The sequence below is a fragment of the Rhinoraja longicauda genome, chromosome 3 (assembly GCF_053455715.1).
Source record: "Rhinoraja longicauda isolate Sanriku21f chromosome 3, sRhiLon1.1, whole genome shotgun sequence".
NCBI classification, from domain to species: domain Eukaryota; kingdom Metazoa; phylum Chordata; class Chondrichthyes; order Rajiformes; family Arhynchobatidae; genus Rhinoraja; species Rhinoraja longicauda.
Genome location: NC_135955.1, coordinates 89,491,129 through 89,508,178, shown reverse-complemented (window position 1 = coordinate 89,508,178; position 17,050 = coordinate 89,491,129). Strand labels below are relative to the sequence as shown.

Sequence of the window (17,050 nt, the reverse complement as noted above, 5' to 3'; positions counted from 1 at the left end):
TTAGGTCAATACAAAGACTGAGTAACTCAATGGGTCAGGCTGCATCTCTGGAGAACATGGACGGGTGACGTTTCGGGTCGGGACAGTTTCAGTCTGAAGAAGGGTCCCGACCCGAAACTTCACCTATCTATGTTCTCCAGAAATGCCGCCTGACCCATTGTGTTATTCCAGCACTTTGTGTCTTCAACAGTTATGGTAATAGATATAGAAAAATACCCAGCATCGATGATTACCAATCTAAAGATTTGTCCGTCTAAGTTCACAAGTTATAGGACTAGAATTAGGCCATTCGGCCCATCGAGTCTACTCCGCCACTCTATCATGGCTGATCTCTGCCTCATAATCCCATTTTCCTGCTTTCTCCCCATTACCCTTGACGCCCGTTCTAATCAAGAACTTGTCTATCTCTGCCTTAAAAAATATCCAATGACTTGGCCTCCACAGCCCTCTGTGGCAATGAATTCTATAGATTAACTATCCTCAGACTAAAGAAGTCCCTCCTCACCTCCTTTCTAAAAGAGCGCCCTTTAATTCTGAGGCTATGACCTCTGGTCCTAGACTCTCCCACCAGTGGAAACATATTTTCCACATCCACTCTATCTATGCCTTTCATTATTCTGTAAGTTTCAATGAGATCCCCCCTCAACCTTCTAAACTCCAGCGAGTAGAAGCCCAGTGCTGCCAAACGCTCATCATATGCTAACCCACTCATTCCTGGGATCATTCTTGTAAACCTCCTCTGGACCCTCTGCAGAGCCAGCACATCCTTCCTCGGATATGGGGCCCAAATGTGCTCACAGATTCTTGATTAGTACGGGTGCCAGGGGTTATGGGGAGGAGGCAGGAGAATGGGGTTAGGAGGGAGAGATAGTTCAGCCACGATTGAACGGCAGAGTAGAGTTGATGGGCCTTAAGACCTTAGTACGCCCACACCAAAACCGCATTTCACATGAAGTTGATCAGCCCGGTGAATGATTCGAAACCTGATTATCAACAGCCCCAATAACAAGTGCGACACTTCAGCGGTAGAAGAAAGGTTATCCAGCGAGTTCACTTACCCTTTTCCAAACAAATCCAGTGCCTCCACGTGGAGTCGTTCCCGCTCAGTGATGTCACGTGCCTTTGAAAGTCTAACCATCTCCTTGACAGCAGAGTCCAGATGTCTATCCGTCAACACGGAGCGGCCTGTGCCAAGCAGGTCTAGTCCATTCATCACTACATGTCCCATCACTGAGCAAGAAAAGCATATGGACACAATGGACAAGCAAAGCAGTGGGAAAATGGCGGCATGGCAGCACAGCGGTAAAGTTGCTACCTTACAGCGTTAGAGACCCGGTTTTGATCCTGACTACCGGTGCTGTCTGTACGGAGATTGTACGTTCTCCCCGTGACCACGTGGGTTTTTCCCCGGGTGCTCCGTTTCCTCCCACACCCCAAAGACGTACAGGTTTTGTGGGTTAATTTGGCTTTGGTAAAAATTGTAAAATTGTCCTGGTGTGTAGGAAGGCGTTAGTTTGCGGGGATCGCTGGTCGGCGTGGAGTTGGTAGTCCAAAGAGCCAGTTTCCGCAGTGTATGTGTAAACTAAACTAGACTAAACAGTGAAAGCGAGGTGGAGAGTAAAAGAACCATAGAACATAGAACAGTACAGCACAGGAACACATTGTCTGTGCCGAACATGATGCCAAGACCAATTCTTAGCTGCCTGCACTTGATCTATATCCCCTCCTTTCCCTGCCATGCCCATGTGCCCATCTAGCACTCTGTTCAATGCCACTGTTGTCTCTGCCTCCACCACTACTGACAGCCATCAACCTCTGTTTAAAAAACTTAGCCCGCATATCTCCTTTAAATTTTGTCCCTCTCACCCTAAAGGTAATTGAAATGCTCATTTTGTGGAAAGGATTCTGACTCTCTATTCAGAAAAAATAAGTAAGAATGTTATTAATTGTAGCACCTTCTATAAATAGACAATAGGTGCAGGAGTAGGCCCTTCGGCCCTTCGAGCCAGCACTGCCATTCAATGTGATCATGGCTGATCATTCACAATCAGTACCCCGTTCCTGCCCTCTCCCCATACCCCCTGACTCCGCTATCATTAAGAGCTCTATCTAGCTCTCACTTGAAATGGAGGCCAATTAGGAAAAGGGGAGATGCAACGTGACCTGGGTGTCATGGTGCACCTGTCATTGAAAGCAAGCGTGCAGGTGCAGCAGGCAGTGAAGAAAGTGAATGGTATGTTTGTATTCATAGCAAGAGGATTTGAGTATAGGAGCAGGGAGGTTCTGCTGCAGTTGTACAGGGCCTTGGTGAGACCGCACCTGGAGTATTGTGTACAGTTTTGGTCTCCTAATCTGAGGAAAGACATTCTAGCCTTAGAGGGAGTACAGAGAAGGTTCACAATATTGATCCCTGGGATGGCAGGACTTTCATATGAAGAAAGACTGGATAGACTAGGCTTATACTCGCTGGAATTTAGAAGACTGAGGGGGGATCTTATAGAAACATAAAATTCTTAAGGGGTTGGAGAGGCTAAATGCGGGAAGATTGTTCCCGATGTTGGGGAAGTCCAGAACCAGGGGTCACAGCTTAAGGATAAGGGGGAAGTCTTTTAGGACCGAGATGAGAAAACATTTCTTCACACAGAGAGTGGTGAGTCTCTGGAATTCTCTGCTTCAGAAGGTAGTTGAGGCCAGTTAATTGGCTATGTTTAAGAGGGAGTTAGATGTGGCACTTGTGGCTAAAGGGATCAGGGGGTATGGAGAGAAGGCAGGTACAGGTTACTGAGCTGGATGATCAGCCATTATCATATTGAACATGTTTCTATGTTTCTATGAAAGAGAGAATTGGCCTCCACTGCCTTCTGTGGCAGAGAATTCCACAGATTTACAATTCTTTGACTGAAAAAGTTTTTCCTCATCCCCGTTCTAAATGGCCTACCCCTTATTCTTAAACTGTGGCCCCTGGTTCTGGACTCCCCCAACATGTTTCCTGCCTCTAGCTTGTCAACCCCTTAATAATCTCATATGTTTCAATAAGATCCCCTCTCATCCTTCTAAATTCCAGTCAAATCTCACGGTTTGAAATTTGTTGAATTCACATCATCCATTTTCTGCATCACTTGCATTGTTTTCTTCTCCCAGTTCAATTGTCACATTAGTTTAGAGATACAGTATTCGAAATTCGGCCACCGAGCCCACGACAATTTCCATACTAGTTTTCATCCTGCATTCACAGTAGTTCTACGTTTCTATGTTATCCCACTTGCTCAACCCACTCACTTCACATTAGTGGCAAATCCCCCCCTCCCTCCTTCCCAGGAGCAACCCGCGTTTGCCGTAGCAACCAGCCTCCCGGCCCGGCCGGCCACCATTGGTGGAGCGGTGGTGGGGGGGGGTTTGGGAGAGTCCTGTCCTGTCCCAATGCAGGACAGTTCAGTGGTAAATGGCGGCGGCTCTCCCACTGTTGCTGAGCCGCTGGATCTGGGCAGCATGGGGAAGGCGCTGAGCTGGCTGGGGAGAGGGGGGGGGATGGGGGAGCCGAGGACAGGCCCAGCGCCAGGCACAGGCCTCGGCCTTCACCTCCACCCGGCCTCACCTCCGCTGCTGGTGCTGCCGCCTTTCCCCTTGGCCCACCTCAGGCTCGCAGTTACCCGGTGACGTCCAGGCCCAGGCCCAGGCCCAGGCAACGGCTGCTTCTCCCGGCAACAGGCCTGGCTTTCCCGGCCCCAAGAGACAGGCGGCCGAGTCCTGCTCAAAGGGCCACAACTGCACAGGCGCGGACGCGTTTCTTCTGCGCACGCGCAGATGCGGCGGCCATCTTACGTAGGTTGCAGATCAACGGAGCCCCAACTGCGCATGCTTGGTTTTTAAAACTTTAAATGTGAATAACTTTAAAAATATAACACCGATTTCAATGAAACTTCTACCATAGGACCACGGGATGATGGTGAGTAAGGTGGGCCTAGCATTGTTTCACTATTATCTACCGTTTTGGCTGTAGTTCAGGAACAGGTGAACAAACGAGAGTTTTAGTATAGAGATTACAATTTCCTTTATCCAAACGTTTTCTTTCAGAGTTTTTTATGCTTTCCAATTATGATTGCAATATTGGAATTTGATCTACTTGCTATTGTAGTGGGTCTGGACGCGACAGGAATCTGGCCAGACGCCAGGTAAGAAGTAACAATAACTTTAATACAGTATCTGAACATTCACTCACTCAGTCACCCGCACGAGTAAAACAATAACCCCTTCCAGCAAACCCAGTAGCCCCAGACCAGTCTGTCCCGAGGGGAATGACCCATGGAGTGGCCGAATCCCCCCTGTCCACTCAGTGCCGAGGGGAATGACCAAGGGAGTGGCCTAGCCCCCGGGCACCGCCACACTATCATTTTAATGCTCGCAGTCAATTTTTTATTTCACTGCCTCAACCTTTCAAAACGTTAAGGCATCAGCTGATAAATGAACTTCCTACTCACCAAAGTCTGGATCGGCGGCATGTAGTTTCGACCTGCAACCCTCAATTCCTCCAAAACTTGGAATATTCTTCCATTTGATCCACTGTGGGTTAAGCAGCGAAACCAAAAGGTGTTTCAGGGTCAAGATGGTTAGAACGGGGGTTGTTGCAGCAACAACACATAGCTCAGACAAATATTTTACAAAAACATGATTGATGCATAAAATTCTAAAACACTGCAAAAAAAACAAGACATTACTGCGAAAACATAATTAGGAAAAATAATAATAATAATAATAATAATAATAATAATAATAATAATAATAATAATAATAATAATAATAATAATAATAATAATAATAATAATAATAATAATAATAATAATAATAATAATAATAATAATAATAATAATAATAATAATAATAATAATAATAATAATAATAATAATAATAATAATAAAGAAAACAAGTCCAATGTAGTGCAAAGGGTGAGCCATGATATTCCATTGTCCAGGTAAGATTAGTGTTGTGTAGGTTGGTTCAAGAACCTGATAGTTGTAGGAAAGTCGCCATTCCTGAACCTGGTTTATTCACAAAATGCTGGAGTAACTCAGCAGGTCAGGCAGCATCTCGGGAGAGAAGGAATGGGCGACGTTTCGGGTCGAGACCCGTCTTCAGACTGATGTCAGGGGGGCGGGACAAAGGAAGGATATAGGTGGAGACAGGAAGATAGAGGGAGATCTGGGAAGGAGGAGGGGAAGGGAGGGACAGTGGAACTATCTAAAGTTGGAGAAGTCGATGTTGGAGAAGTCGATGTTGGAGAAGTCGATGTTGGAGAAGTCGATTCCTGAACCTGGGTTTAGTTTAGTTTAGAGATAGTATTGGGAAGAGGCCCTTCAGCCTGCCAAGACCATGCCAACCGTCCGCCCACTTTCCTGAACCTGGTGGTGTGGGACTTCACGCTTCTGTACCTCCTTCTCGGAGGTAGCAGTGAAAGGAGGCCAAGGCCCAGATGGTGGGGATCCTTGATGATAGATGCCGCCTTCTTGAGGCAGAGCCTTCTCGCGTGGAGGCTTTCGATGGAGAGGAAGGCTGTGCCCGTGATGGACCGGGCTGAGACCACCACTGCATCGACCCTGTACACCAGCACTAGGGACAATCTCAGCAGCTTCTTGCAATCGTGTATGTTGGAGTTACCAATACCAGGCCATGCTGCAACCAGTCAGGATAGTTTCTGCAGAGTTACCACTCTCAGAACACCACCGTTGTTAGGCTGACTCCCATTGCCCATTTTTCACACTGCATTTGCCACCTTCTGCGTTCTTCATTTTATCACCACTCATCCCAATTATTATTGCGTCGACTGAAATGATCTCCCTGTTATACTTTACTTTAGAGATTCGGCGCAGAAACAGGCACTTCGATCCGCCAAGTCTACGTCGACCAGTGATCACCCTGTACACCAGCGCTATTCCCCACACTAGGCACAATCTACAGTTTGCAAAAGCCAATTAGCGTACAAAACTGCACGTCTTTGGAGTGTGGGAGAAAACCAGAGCACCTGGAGAAAACCCACGCGGTCACAGGGAGAACGTACAAACTCCGTACACACAGCACCCGTAGTCAGGATGGAACCCGGGTCTCTGGCGCTACGAGGCAGCAACTCTACCGCACCACTGTGCCGCCCATCATTATCCTTGGCCTCCAATCCTCTTTGGGTTGTTTATAATGATTCTCAGTCCCTTCTCCAAAAGGTGGCGGAGTAGCCTTGATGGCCCGAATGGCCTAATTCCACTTCTTTAACTTACGAAAAGATATCTATATTTTCCTTCAATGGGCTCTTTCTACGTTTCATTATCCTTTGCAAACCTGTCAAAATGTCCTCTTTCCCCAGTCTTCCTGCATCTTTCACAACCTACAGAGACCACCCGTTTCAACATAAATTGTTCATAGTATAAGATCTCAATCGCTGCAAGGTGCGACGAGGGGGATTTTCAGCAAAAGGAGATGGGGGGAATATTAATGTCACCACCGGATAGATGGGCTGAATGGCCTGTTTCCCAGCTGAACATTTTAATGCAATTCTCAATATGACGATGTGCGTCGGAAGGAACTGCAGATGCTCGATTAACCTGAAAATTGACACAAAAAGTAGAAACGTCACCTATTCCTTTTCTCCAGAGATGCTGTCTGATCCGCTGAGTTACTCCAGCTTTGTGTCTATCTTCAATACAACGATTATTATCATTATTGTTATTATTATCATCAAGCATTCCAAGTTACACTGAAATTATTTTCCTTGCGTAAAGATCAGTAAGATTATTGCCATACGTACGTACAATCCCTGATTAAGTACAGAATGTATAGGTACAATCCACTGAGTCCATCTGCAAGAGTCGCCAGGTTTTGGCGCCATTTTCAAAGTCCCAGCTGCAGCTGACAATAAAGGCCCATTGCAGCCGTCGTCTCCTTTGGATCGCCAGCGAACCGCCGTCCCTCTCCTCGCACGGCCGCCTTCAGCCTTCGTGCCCCGCAATCGACCTTGAGGGCGCGGAAGGTAAGACCATCCCTGGTTCCTTTTCACCGGCCGAGCAGCGGACCAAGCTCCCACACACCAGGCCGGTTCCCGGTTCCACGGCGGGCGAGCCAGGCCTGCTGCCGGGGTGCTGCAGTGACCTGCGTGCGGCCTTCAGGGAGCTTCTGCCCTGCGCAACCCTCAGGAAGCTTACAATGTTCAGGACATAGGGAATATGTCCTAGACAATGGATTTAATGGGCAACACTTCCAAGATGGCGCCCAACCCAGGCGACTATTTGCGTGCTAGCCACAGCAGCAGAGCTACAAACACATTTTACAATCACTCCATACTTTTGAATTACTACTCCGATAGCAACATTTCTTACTTTATCGGTCTTTGCTGGCTTTACCTTGCACTAAAGGTCATTTGTTTATTGTGTATCTCCACACTGTAAATGGCTCGATTGTAATCGTGTATTGTCTTTCCGCTGACTGGTTAGCACGCAACAGAAGCTTTTCACTGTACCTCGGTACACGTGACAATAAACTAAACCGATGAACTGATAATTAAGTTCAGAAGTACGGAAGCCTTACCTGCGTCAGAAGAGCATCGTACATTTTGCAGGCCTCATTGCTGGTCGTGGACAGAGGAAGATCAATATCCCGCCAAGCCTGGAAAGGAATAAAGCGTTACTGATATCTTAAAGCTCACCGAGATGACCAGAGGTAACTCCCATCCCTGGCGCCCAGTGGGAAGGTGCAAGTGCAAAGGTGCCTCTGTCACCTACTATGGTCCTGATAATAGACAATAGACAATAGGTGCAGGAGTAGGCCATTCGGCCCTTCGAGCCAGCACCACCATTCAATGTGATCATGGCTGATCATTCTCAATCAGTACCCCGTTCCTGCCTTCTCCCCATACCCCCTGACTCCGCTATCCTTAAGAGCTCTATCTAGCTCTCTCTTGAATGTATTCAGATAATTGGCCTCCACTGCCCTCTGAGGCAGAGAATTCCACAGATTCACAACTCTCTGACTGAAAATGTTTTTCCTCATCTCTGTTCTAAATGGCCTACCCCTTATTCTTAAACTGTGGCCCCTGGTTCTGGACTCCCCCAACATTGGGAACATGTTTCCTGCCTCTAACATGTCCAACCCCTTAATAATCTTATACGTTTCGATAAGATCCCCTCTCATCCTTCTAAATTCCAGTGTATACAAACCTAGTCACTCTAGTCTTCCAACATATGGCAGTCCCGCCATTCCGGGAATTAACCTAGTAAACCTACGCTGCACGCCCTCAATAGCAAGAATATCCTTCCTCAAATTTGGAGACCAAAACTGCACACAGTACTCCAGGTGTGGTCTCACTAGGGCCCTGTACAACTGCAGAAGGACCTCTTTGCTCCTATACTCAACTCCTCTCGTTATGAATGCCAACATTCCATTGGCTTTCTTCACTGCCTGCTGTACCTGTATGCTTCCTTTCAGTGACTGATGCACTAGGACACCCAGATCACGTTGTACGTCCCCTTTTCCTAACTTGACACCATTCAAATAATAATCTGCCTTCCTATTCTTACCACCAAAGTGGATAACCTCACACTTATCCACATTAAACTGCATCTGCCATGCATCCGCCCACTCACACAACCTGTCCAAGTCACCCTGCAACCTCATAGCATCTTCCTCACAGTTCACACTGCCACCTAGCTTTGTATCATCGGCAAATTTGCTAATGGTACTTTCAATCCCTTCATCCAAGTCATTGATGTATATTGTAAATAGCTGCGGTCCCAACACTGAGCCTTGCGGTACCCCACTAGTGACTGCCTGCCATTCTGAAAGGGACCCATTTATCCCCACTCTTTGCTTTCTGTCTGTCAACCAACTTTCTATCCATGTCAGTACCCTACCTCCAATACCATGTGCTCTAATTTTGCCCACCAATCTCCTATGTGGGTCCTTGTCGAAGGCTTTCTGAAAGTCGAGGTACACCACATCCACTGACTCTCCCCTGTCAATTTTCCTAGTTACATCCTCAAAAAATTCCAGTAGATTAGTCAAGCATGATTTCCCGTTCGTAAATCCATGCTGACTCGGAACGATCCTGTTACTGCGATCCAAATGCTCCGCAATTTCGTCTTTTATAATTGACTCCAGCATCTTCCCCACCACTGATGTCAGACTAACTGGTCTATAATTTCCCGTTTTCTCTCTCCCTCCTTTCTTGAAAAGTGGGATAACATTAGCTACCCTCCAATCCACAGGAACTGACCCGGAATCTATAGAACATTGGAAAATAATCACTAATGCGTCCACAATTTCTAGAGCCACCTCCTTAAGCACCCTGGGATGCAGACCATCAGGCCCTGGGGATTTATCAGCCTTGAGTCCCATCAGTCTACTCAAAACTTTTTCCTGCCTAATGTGGATTTCCTCCAGTTCCTCTGTCACCCTAGGATCTCTGGCCACTAGAACATCTGGGAGATTGTTTTGTATCCTCCTCAGTGAAGACAGATCCAAAGTACCGGTTCAACTCTTCTGCCATTTCCTTGTTCCCCATAATAAATTCCCCTGCTTCTGTCTTCAAGGGACCCACATTTACCTTGACTATTTTGTTCCTCTTCACATACCTAAAAAAGCTTTTACTATCCTCCTTTATATTATTGGCTAGTTTACCCTCGTACCTCATCTTTTCTCCCCGTATTGCCTTTTTAGTTATCTTCTGTTGCTCTTTAAAAGAGTCCCAATCCTCTGGCTTCCCACTCTTCTTTGCTATGTTATACTTCTTCCCTTTTATTTTTATGTTGTCCTTGACTTCCCTTGTCAGCCACGGGTGCCTCTTACTCCCTGATGGTGATACAGTAGGTGTACGAAGGAAATGCAGATGCTGGTTTAAACCAGGATCTCTGGCGCTGCGAGGCAGCAACTCTACCACTGCTCCACCATGACCGACGCCCAAACATATCCTATCTATTAGATAGACACAAAATGCTGGAGTAACTCAGCGGGACAGGCAGCATCTCTGGAGAGAAGGAATGGGTGACGTTTCAGGTCGAGACCCTTCTTCAGTCCGAAACATCACCCATTCCTTCTCTCCAGAGATACTGCCTGTCCTGATGGTAATAGACTGGGAGGAGGATAAAATGAAAAACAGGCCTGAGAAATATCAAACTGGAGTTTAGAAAGATGAGGGGGGACCTCATTGAAACTTACTGAATAGTGAAAGGCATAGAGCGGACGTGGAGAGGATGTTTCCACTAGTGGGAGAGTCTAGGACTACAGGTCATAGCCTCAGAATTAAAGGACGTTCCTTCAGGAAGGAGATGAGAAGGATTTTTTTCAGTCAGAGGGTGGTGAATCTATGGAATTCTTTGCCACAGAGGGCTGTGGAGGCCAAGTCAGTGGATGTTTTTAAGGCAGAAATAGATAGGTTCTTGATTAGTACAGGTGTCAGAGGTTATGGGGAGGAAGCAGGAGAATGGTGTTTGGAGGGAGAGATAGATCAGCCATGATTGAATGGTGGAGTGGACTTGATGGGCCGAATGGCCTAATTCTGCATGACCTTATGACCTTATGAACTGTTTACTTTCGACTTTAACCATATAGCGTGGAAACGGGCCATTCGGTCCACCAGAGTCTTTGTCGACCAGTGATCACCCAGGACACCAGCAGTATCCTACACACAATTTACAATTTTACACAAGCCAATAAACCTACAAACCTGCACGTCTTTGGGGTGTGGGAGGAAACCGGAGCACCCGGAGAAATCCCATGTGGTCACTAGGAGAACGTACAAACTCCGCACAGACAGCACCCGTAGTCAGGATCAAACCCTGGTCTCTGGCGCTGTAAGGCAACAACTATACCGCTGTGCCACCGTGCCGCCGTGCCGCCGTGCCGCCCTACCTCTGTTGGGGGTGAATAAATTGAAGTCCTGGCTCTTGATTAGCAGAAACTGGGAACAGCAGGGAGAGACCAGGCATTCTAAAAAATATCGCCGTCACAGGGAAAAAGACAGCTGTTGGCTGGTAGCTTATAGAGTCTGTAGTAAGGAACTGCAGATGCTGCTTTATAATAATAATAATAATAATAATAATAATAATAATAATATTCATTTATTGTCATTGCAACGAGTACAACGAAATTAAAAAATAGCCAATCCTGACGGTGCGTAAAAACATATATGCAATAAATGCACAAACAAATAAATACAATTATATTAAGTACAAAAGTTTTAACAGTGTGACCTAGTGCAGAAAGTAGTGTTCAGTTCTCGTATGGCCCTGGGGTAAAAACTGTTCTTAAGTCTGTTTGTTCGGGATTTGATCGACCTGAAACGTCGACCAGAGGGCAGATGAACAAACAGACGGTGGCCGGGGTGGGATGGGTCTTTTATTATTTTGCCTGCTCTACTGAGGCAGCGTAGGCTGAACAGATGCTCCAGGGAGGGCAGTGAGCAGCCGATGATCTTCTGGGCCGTCGTGATGACCCTCTGAAGGGCCTTCCTGTCCTTTTCTGAGCAGCTGGCATACCATGTGGTTATACAGTATGCCAGCACACTCTCGATGGAGCAGCGATAGAAGGATATCATGAGCTTCTCCTGCAGGTTGGTCTTCCTGAGGATCCTCAGGAAGTGGAGTCTCTGCTGTGCCTTTATACCGAAGATAGGCACAAAATGCTTAAAGGGCCTGTCCCACTTAGGCGATTTTAAGCCGACTGCCAGCGACTAGGCTGTCGCCGACAGTTCGCCAGGGTGTCGCGGGCATGATCGTGAGGAGTCTTCCGAGAATCGTAGTGGATCTCGGCGCGTCGCTGAGAAATTATCCGGAGTGAAATTTCTCGGCCACAGCTGGCTTGTCGCCAGGTCTCGTTGCTTATTGCGGGCGCTGTCGCATGCTGTCCCCAGGTTTGCTAGTTTCTCTTAGATACATTTAGCAGCACATAATATTAAAATAAGTAAAGTCATTTCAAGATACCATAAAATACTTGTGTTTAACCAATTTGTTTACCGTCAGGACATTTGACAGGTAGATTGGAGGCGACAGTTTGACGGTCAGGCAAGCGTGAGAATTTTCGCGATGATTATGGCCATCAGCGATCACATTTAAAGTGGGCTCCCAACCCAGATATGCAACCCAGAAGCCAGATATGCATCTCCTGTACATTTTCAAAGAATGCCCACACACTTTTCACAAAAATCCATTTAACCACTTTTTAAATTAAATTTCTTAATACTGCCATTAGTAAACTGGAAGTCAATCCAGTTTATGCCTTGTTACCGTGAAGCTTGGTTTTTAAGTAACCCATACAAGATGTTATAGTTCAAAACTCTCAAGTACTTACCGACTTGTCAGTGATTTCAGCGAAAATTAGGACGCCGGAGATGCATTGACAGCGTGGGAATTTCGCGATGTTTCCGAAGACGGTGTAATCTCGACCTGACTCGGCTTGTCGTGGTCATTGTCGTCGGGTAAAAGAAAATTTTGGCGATCTGCTACGACTTTGACAGTCGCTGGCAGTCGCCTAAAAAATCCCCTAAGTGGGACAGGCCCTTAAGTAACTCAGCGGATCAGGTAGCATCTCTGGAGAAAATGGATGGGTGACGTTTCGGGACAGAACCCTTCTTTTGAGTCTGAAGAAAGGCTCTGACCCAAAAGGTCACCCACCCTTTTCGCCCAGAGATGTTGCCTGACACACTGAGTTACTCTGGCACGTTGTGTCTATCCTCAGTTCATTTTTATGCCTGGTGACGAATTTAATCCACCATTTTTAACAAAAATGGCAAATTCAACATAAATGCATTTATATCAAGAGGACTGGAATACAAAAACAGAGATGTAACGCTGAGGCTCTACAAGGCGCTGGTCAGGCTGCATTTGGAATATTGTGACCAAATCTGGGGCCCAGATCTGAGGAAGGATGTGCTGGCTCTGGAGAGGGTCTAGAGGAGGTCTACAAGAATGGTTCCATGAATGAATGGGTTAACATATGATGAGCCTTTGACAGCACTGGGCCTGTACTCACTGGAGTTTAGAAGGTTGAGGGGGGACCTCATTGAAACTTACAGAACAATGAAAGGCATAGATAGAGTGGATGTGGAAAGGACTTTTTCTCTGGTGGGAGAGTCTAGGACCAGAGGTCATAGCTTTAAAATTAAAGGGCGCTCTTTTAGAAAAGAGGTGAGGAGGAGGAACTTGTTTAGTCAGAGGGTGGTTAATCTGTGGAACTCATTGCCACAGAGGGCTGTGGAGGCCGTCAGTGGATATTTTGAAGACAGAGATAGACAAATTCTTGATTAAAACGGGTGCCAAGGGTTATGGGGAGAAAGCAGGAAAATGGGATTAGGAGGCAGAGATCAGCCATGATTGAATGGCGGAGTAGACTCGATGGGCCGAATGGTCTAATTCTACTCCTATAACTTGTGAACTTGTGAAAAAGTGGTCAATTAAAAATGAAAGTTTACCAACTAGACCAATAAAAACTCTAACCTGCTGAGCAGATAACTCAAAGAATAGAGAGACAACTCAAAGATGCTGAGCAGATAACTCAAAGAATTGACAATATGTCAAATATTCCATCAGTATTTGGGTGGACATGTTTTCTAGGAGGAGATGCTAGGAATTATGAACAATGAGCACAGTGAATGTAAGTTATATATTATCAGCTGGTCAGTGGGATAGTTTAGAGATGCAGCGCAGAAACAGGCCCTTCGGCCCACCAAGACCAGTGATCTCCGCACATTAACACTATCCAACGTACATTAGGGACAATTCACAATTAAACCAAGCCTATTAACCTACATACCTGCACACCTTTGGAGTATGGGAGGAAACCGAAGATCTCAGGGAAAACCCACGCAGGTCACGGGGAGAACGTACAAACTCCGTACAGACAGCACCCGTAGACGGGATCGAAGGCGGGTTTCTGGCGCTGTAAGGCAGCAACTCTACCGCTGCACCATTGTCCCAGTAAATGTGAGAAAATGTAGCTGTGCCAACACAGAGCAGACGATGAACACAGAGAAATGAATGAGAATATTCTGGAAGCTGCCATCATGTGAGGGAAGCCGTTTGCTGAATTCCGATAGCACCAGCAGAGACCCCAATAATTCAGAATGCAAATGGTTGAGGCAATTGCTGAGTGATGGCCACAGGGATCTGAAAGGGTTAAAATGAATACATCCCGGGGACATACATGTCTCCAACAACCCTCACCAACTTCTACAGATGCGCTGTAGAAAGCATTTTATTGAGAAGCATCACAGCTTGGTTTGGGAACATGCTCCATCCAAGACTGCAAGAAATTGCAGAGAGTTGTGGACACAGCCCAGACCATCACACAAACCAACCCTCCCTTCCACTGACCCCATTTACACCTCACGCTGTCTCAGCAAGGCCAGCAGCATAATCAAGGACCAGTCTCACCCTGGTCACTCCCTCTACTTACATCTGACAAGAGGCACAGAAGTGTGAAAACACACACCTCCAGATTCAGGGACAGTTTCTTCCCAGTTTTTTTTAGATTTTAGATTTAGAGATACAGCGCAGAAACAGGCCCTTCGGCCCACCGGGTCCGCGCCGCCCAGCGATCCCCGCACATTAACACTATCCTACACACACTAGGGACAATTTAAAAAAAAAACATTTACCCAGTCAATTAACCTACATACCTGTACGTCTTTGGAGTGTGGGAGGAAACCGAAGATCTTGGAGAAAACCCACGCAGGTCACGGGGAGAACGTACAAACTCCGTACAGACGGCGCCCGTAGTCAGGATCGAACCTGAGTCTCCGGCGCTGCATTCGCTGTAAGGCAGCAACTCTACCGCTGCGCCACCGTGCCACCCGTTGGTTATCAGGCAACTGAACCATCCTCTCACCTACTAGAGAGCAGTCCTGAACCTCATTGGAGACCTTCGAACTATATTTGATCGGACTTTACTGGACTTTATCTAGCACTAAACATTATACCCTTTATCCTGTATCTGCATACTGTGGGTGGCTTGATTGTAAATCATGTATTGTCTTTTCGATAACTGGATAGCATGCACCAAAGAAACCTTTCACTGTACCTCAATACACGTGACAATAGTAAACTAAACATAACTACCCATTTGGATAAGGGTAGTCAATTCAATATGATCATTGCTGATCATCAAAAATCTACCCCGATCCTGCTTTTTCCCCATATCATATCATATCATATATATACAGCTGGAAACAGGCCTTTTCGGCCCTCCAAGTCCGTGCCGCCCAGCAATCCCCGTACATTAACACTATCCTACACCCACTAGGGACAATTTTTACATTTACCCAGCCAATTAACCTACATACCTGTACGTCTTTGGATTCCTTGATTCTTGATATTCTAAAATATCCCTTGATTCTTTTAGCCCGAAGAGCTAAATCTAACTCTTTCTTCAAAACATCCAGTGGATTGGTCTCCACTGCCTTCTGTGGCAGAGAATTCCACAGATTCACAACTCTCTGGGTGAAGAGGTTTTTCCATCATCTCAGTCCCAAATGGCCTACCCCTTATTCTTAAACTGTGTCCCCTGGTTCTGGACTCCCCCCAACACCGGGAACATTTTTCCTGCATCTAAACTGTCCAATCCTTTAAGAATTGTATGTTTCTATAAGATCTCCTCTCATCCTAAATTCCAGTGAATACAAGCCCTGTCGACCCATTCTTTCATCATACGTCAGTCCTGCCATCCCGGGAATTTACCTGGTGAACTTACGCTGCACTCCTTCAATAGTAAGAATATCCTTCCTCAAATTGGGAGAACAAAATTACACACAATACTCCAGGTGTAATCTCACCAGGGCCCTGTAGAACTGCAGTAGGACCTCCTTGCTCCTAAACTCAAATCCTCTTGCAATGAAGGTCAACATGCCATTAGCTTTCTTCACTGCCTGCTCTACCTGCATGCTTACTTTCAGTGACTGATGTACAAGGACACCTGGGTCTCGTTGAACCTCACCTTTTCCTAATTTGCCGTCCTGTCCTTGTTGCCAAAGTGGATAACTTCACATTTATCCACATTATACTGCATCTGCCATGCATCTGCCCACTCACCCAACCTATCCAAGTCACCCTGCGGCCTCATAGCATCCTCCTTGAAGCTCACGCTGCCACCCAGCTTTGTGTCACCGCAAACTTGGAGATGTCACATTTAATTCCCTCTTCTAAATCGTTAATATATATTGTAAATAACTGGGGTCCCAGCACCGAGCCTTGCACACCCCACTAGTCATGGCATATCATTCTGAAAAGGACCCATTAATTCCTACTCTTTGCTTCCTGTCTGCCAACCATTTCTCTATCCATCTCAATACCCTACCCCCAATACCAAGTGCTCTAATTTTGCACACTAATCTCTTGTGTGGGACCTTGTCAAAGGCTTTTTGAAATGGGAATCCGATGAGTAACTTTTTCACACAAAGGGTGGTGGGTGTATGGAACAAGCTGCCAGAGGAGGTAGTTGAGGCAGGGACTATCCCAACATTTAAAAAACAGACGGTGTACATGGATAGGACAGGGTTTGGAGGGATATGGACCAAACGCAGGTAAGGTGGGACTAGTGTAGCTGGGACATGTTGGCCGGTGTGGACAAGTTGGGCTGAAGGGCCTGTTTCCACACTGTATCACTCTAGGACTCTATGACTATAACTACAAAGTATTCTGACAAAGAGTCTTAGTCCTGAAACATTGACTCTGTTTCTCTTTCTACGAATGCTGCCTAACCTGCTGAGTGCTCCGGTTTCCTCCCCCATTTCAGACATGCAGGTTTGTAGGTTAATAGACAAATTGGTTAATAGGTAAATTGTCCCTAAGGTGTAGGATAGGTCTGAAGCACGGGCGATCGCACGTCGGCACAGACTCGTTTCCACCATGTATTCTCTAAGCTATCTGTAAACTAAACAAACTCAGCCATCTGTCAACATACAGGTGCATGAGCAACGATCTACCTGATCGTTCATTACGCCAAAAACTTTACTATCTATCTCTGCACCTGTCGAATCACTTTGCTTCTATCTTACCTCACAGTCCCGTAAATTGGAGTGTGGCAT

The 17,050-nt window shown here is 46.3% G+C and overlaps 1 protein-coding gene across 1 annotated transcript in view; it reads right to left on the bottom strand.

Moving 5' to 3' along the window:
- Window positions 1-17,050, bottom strand: part of LOC144592268 (tetratricopeptide repeat protein 38-like) — a 41,377-nt gene extending 24,327 nt beyond the window's left edge. Inside the window, exons 1-4 of the mRNA XM_078396796.1 lie at window positions 17,021-17,050; window positions 7,567-7,644; window positions 4,479-4,560; window positions 1,059-1,230 (exon numbers count right to left, since the gene is read on the bottom strand). Coding sequence (XP_078252922.1) covers window positions 1,059-1,230; window positions 4,479-4,560; window positions 7,567-7,644; window positions 17,021-17,050 — 362 coding nt within the window. The remainder of the gene's footprint in view (window positions 1-1,058; window positions 1,231-4,478; window positions 4,561-7,566; window positions 7,645-17,020) is intronic.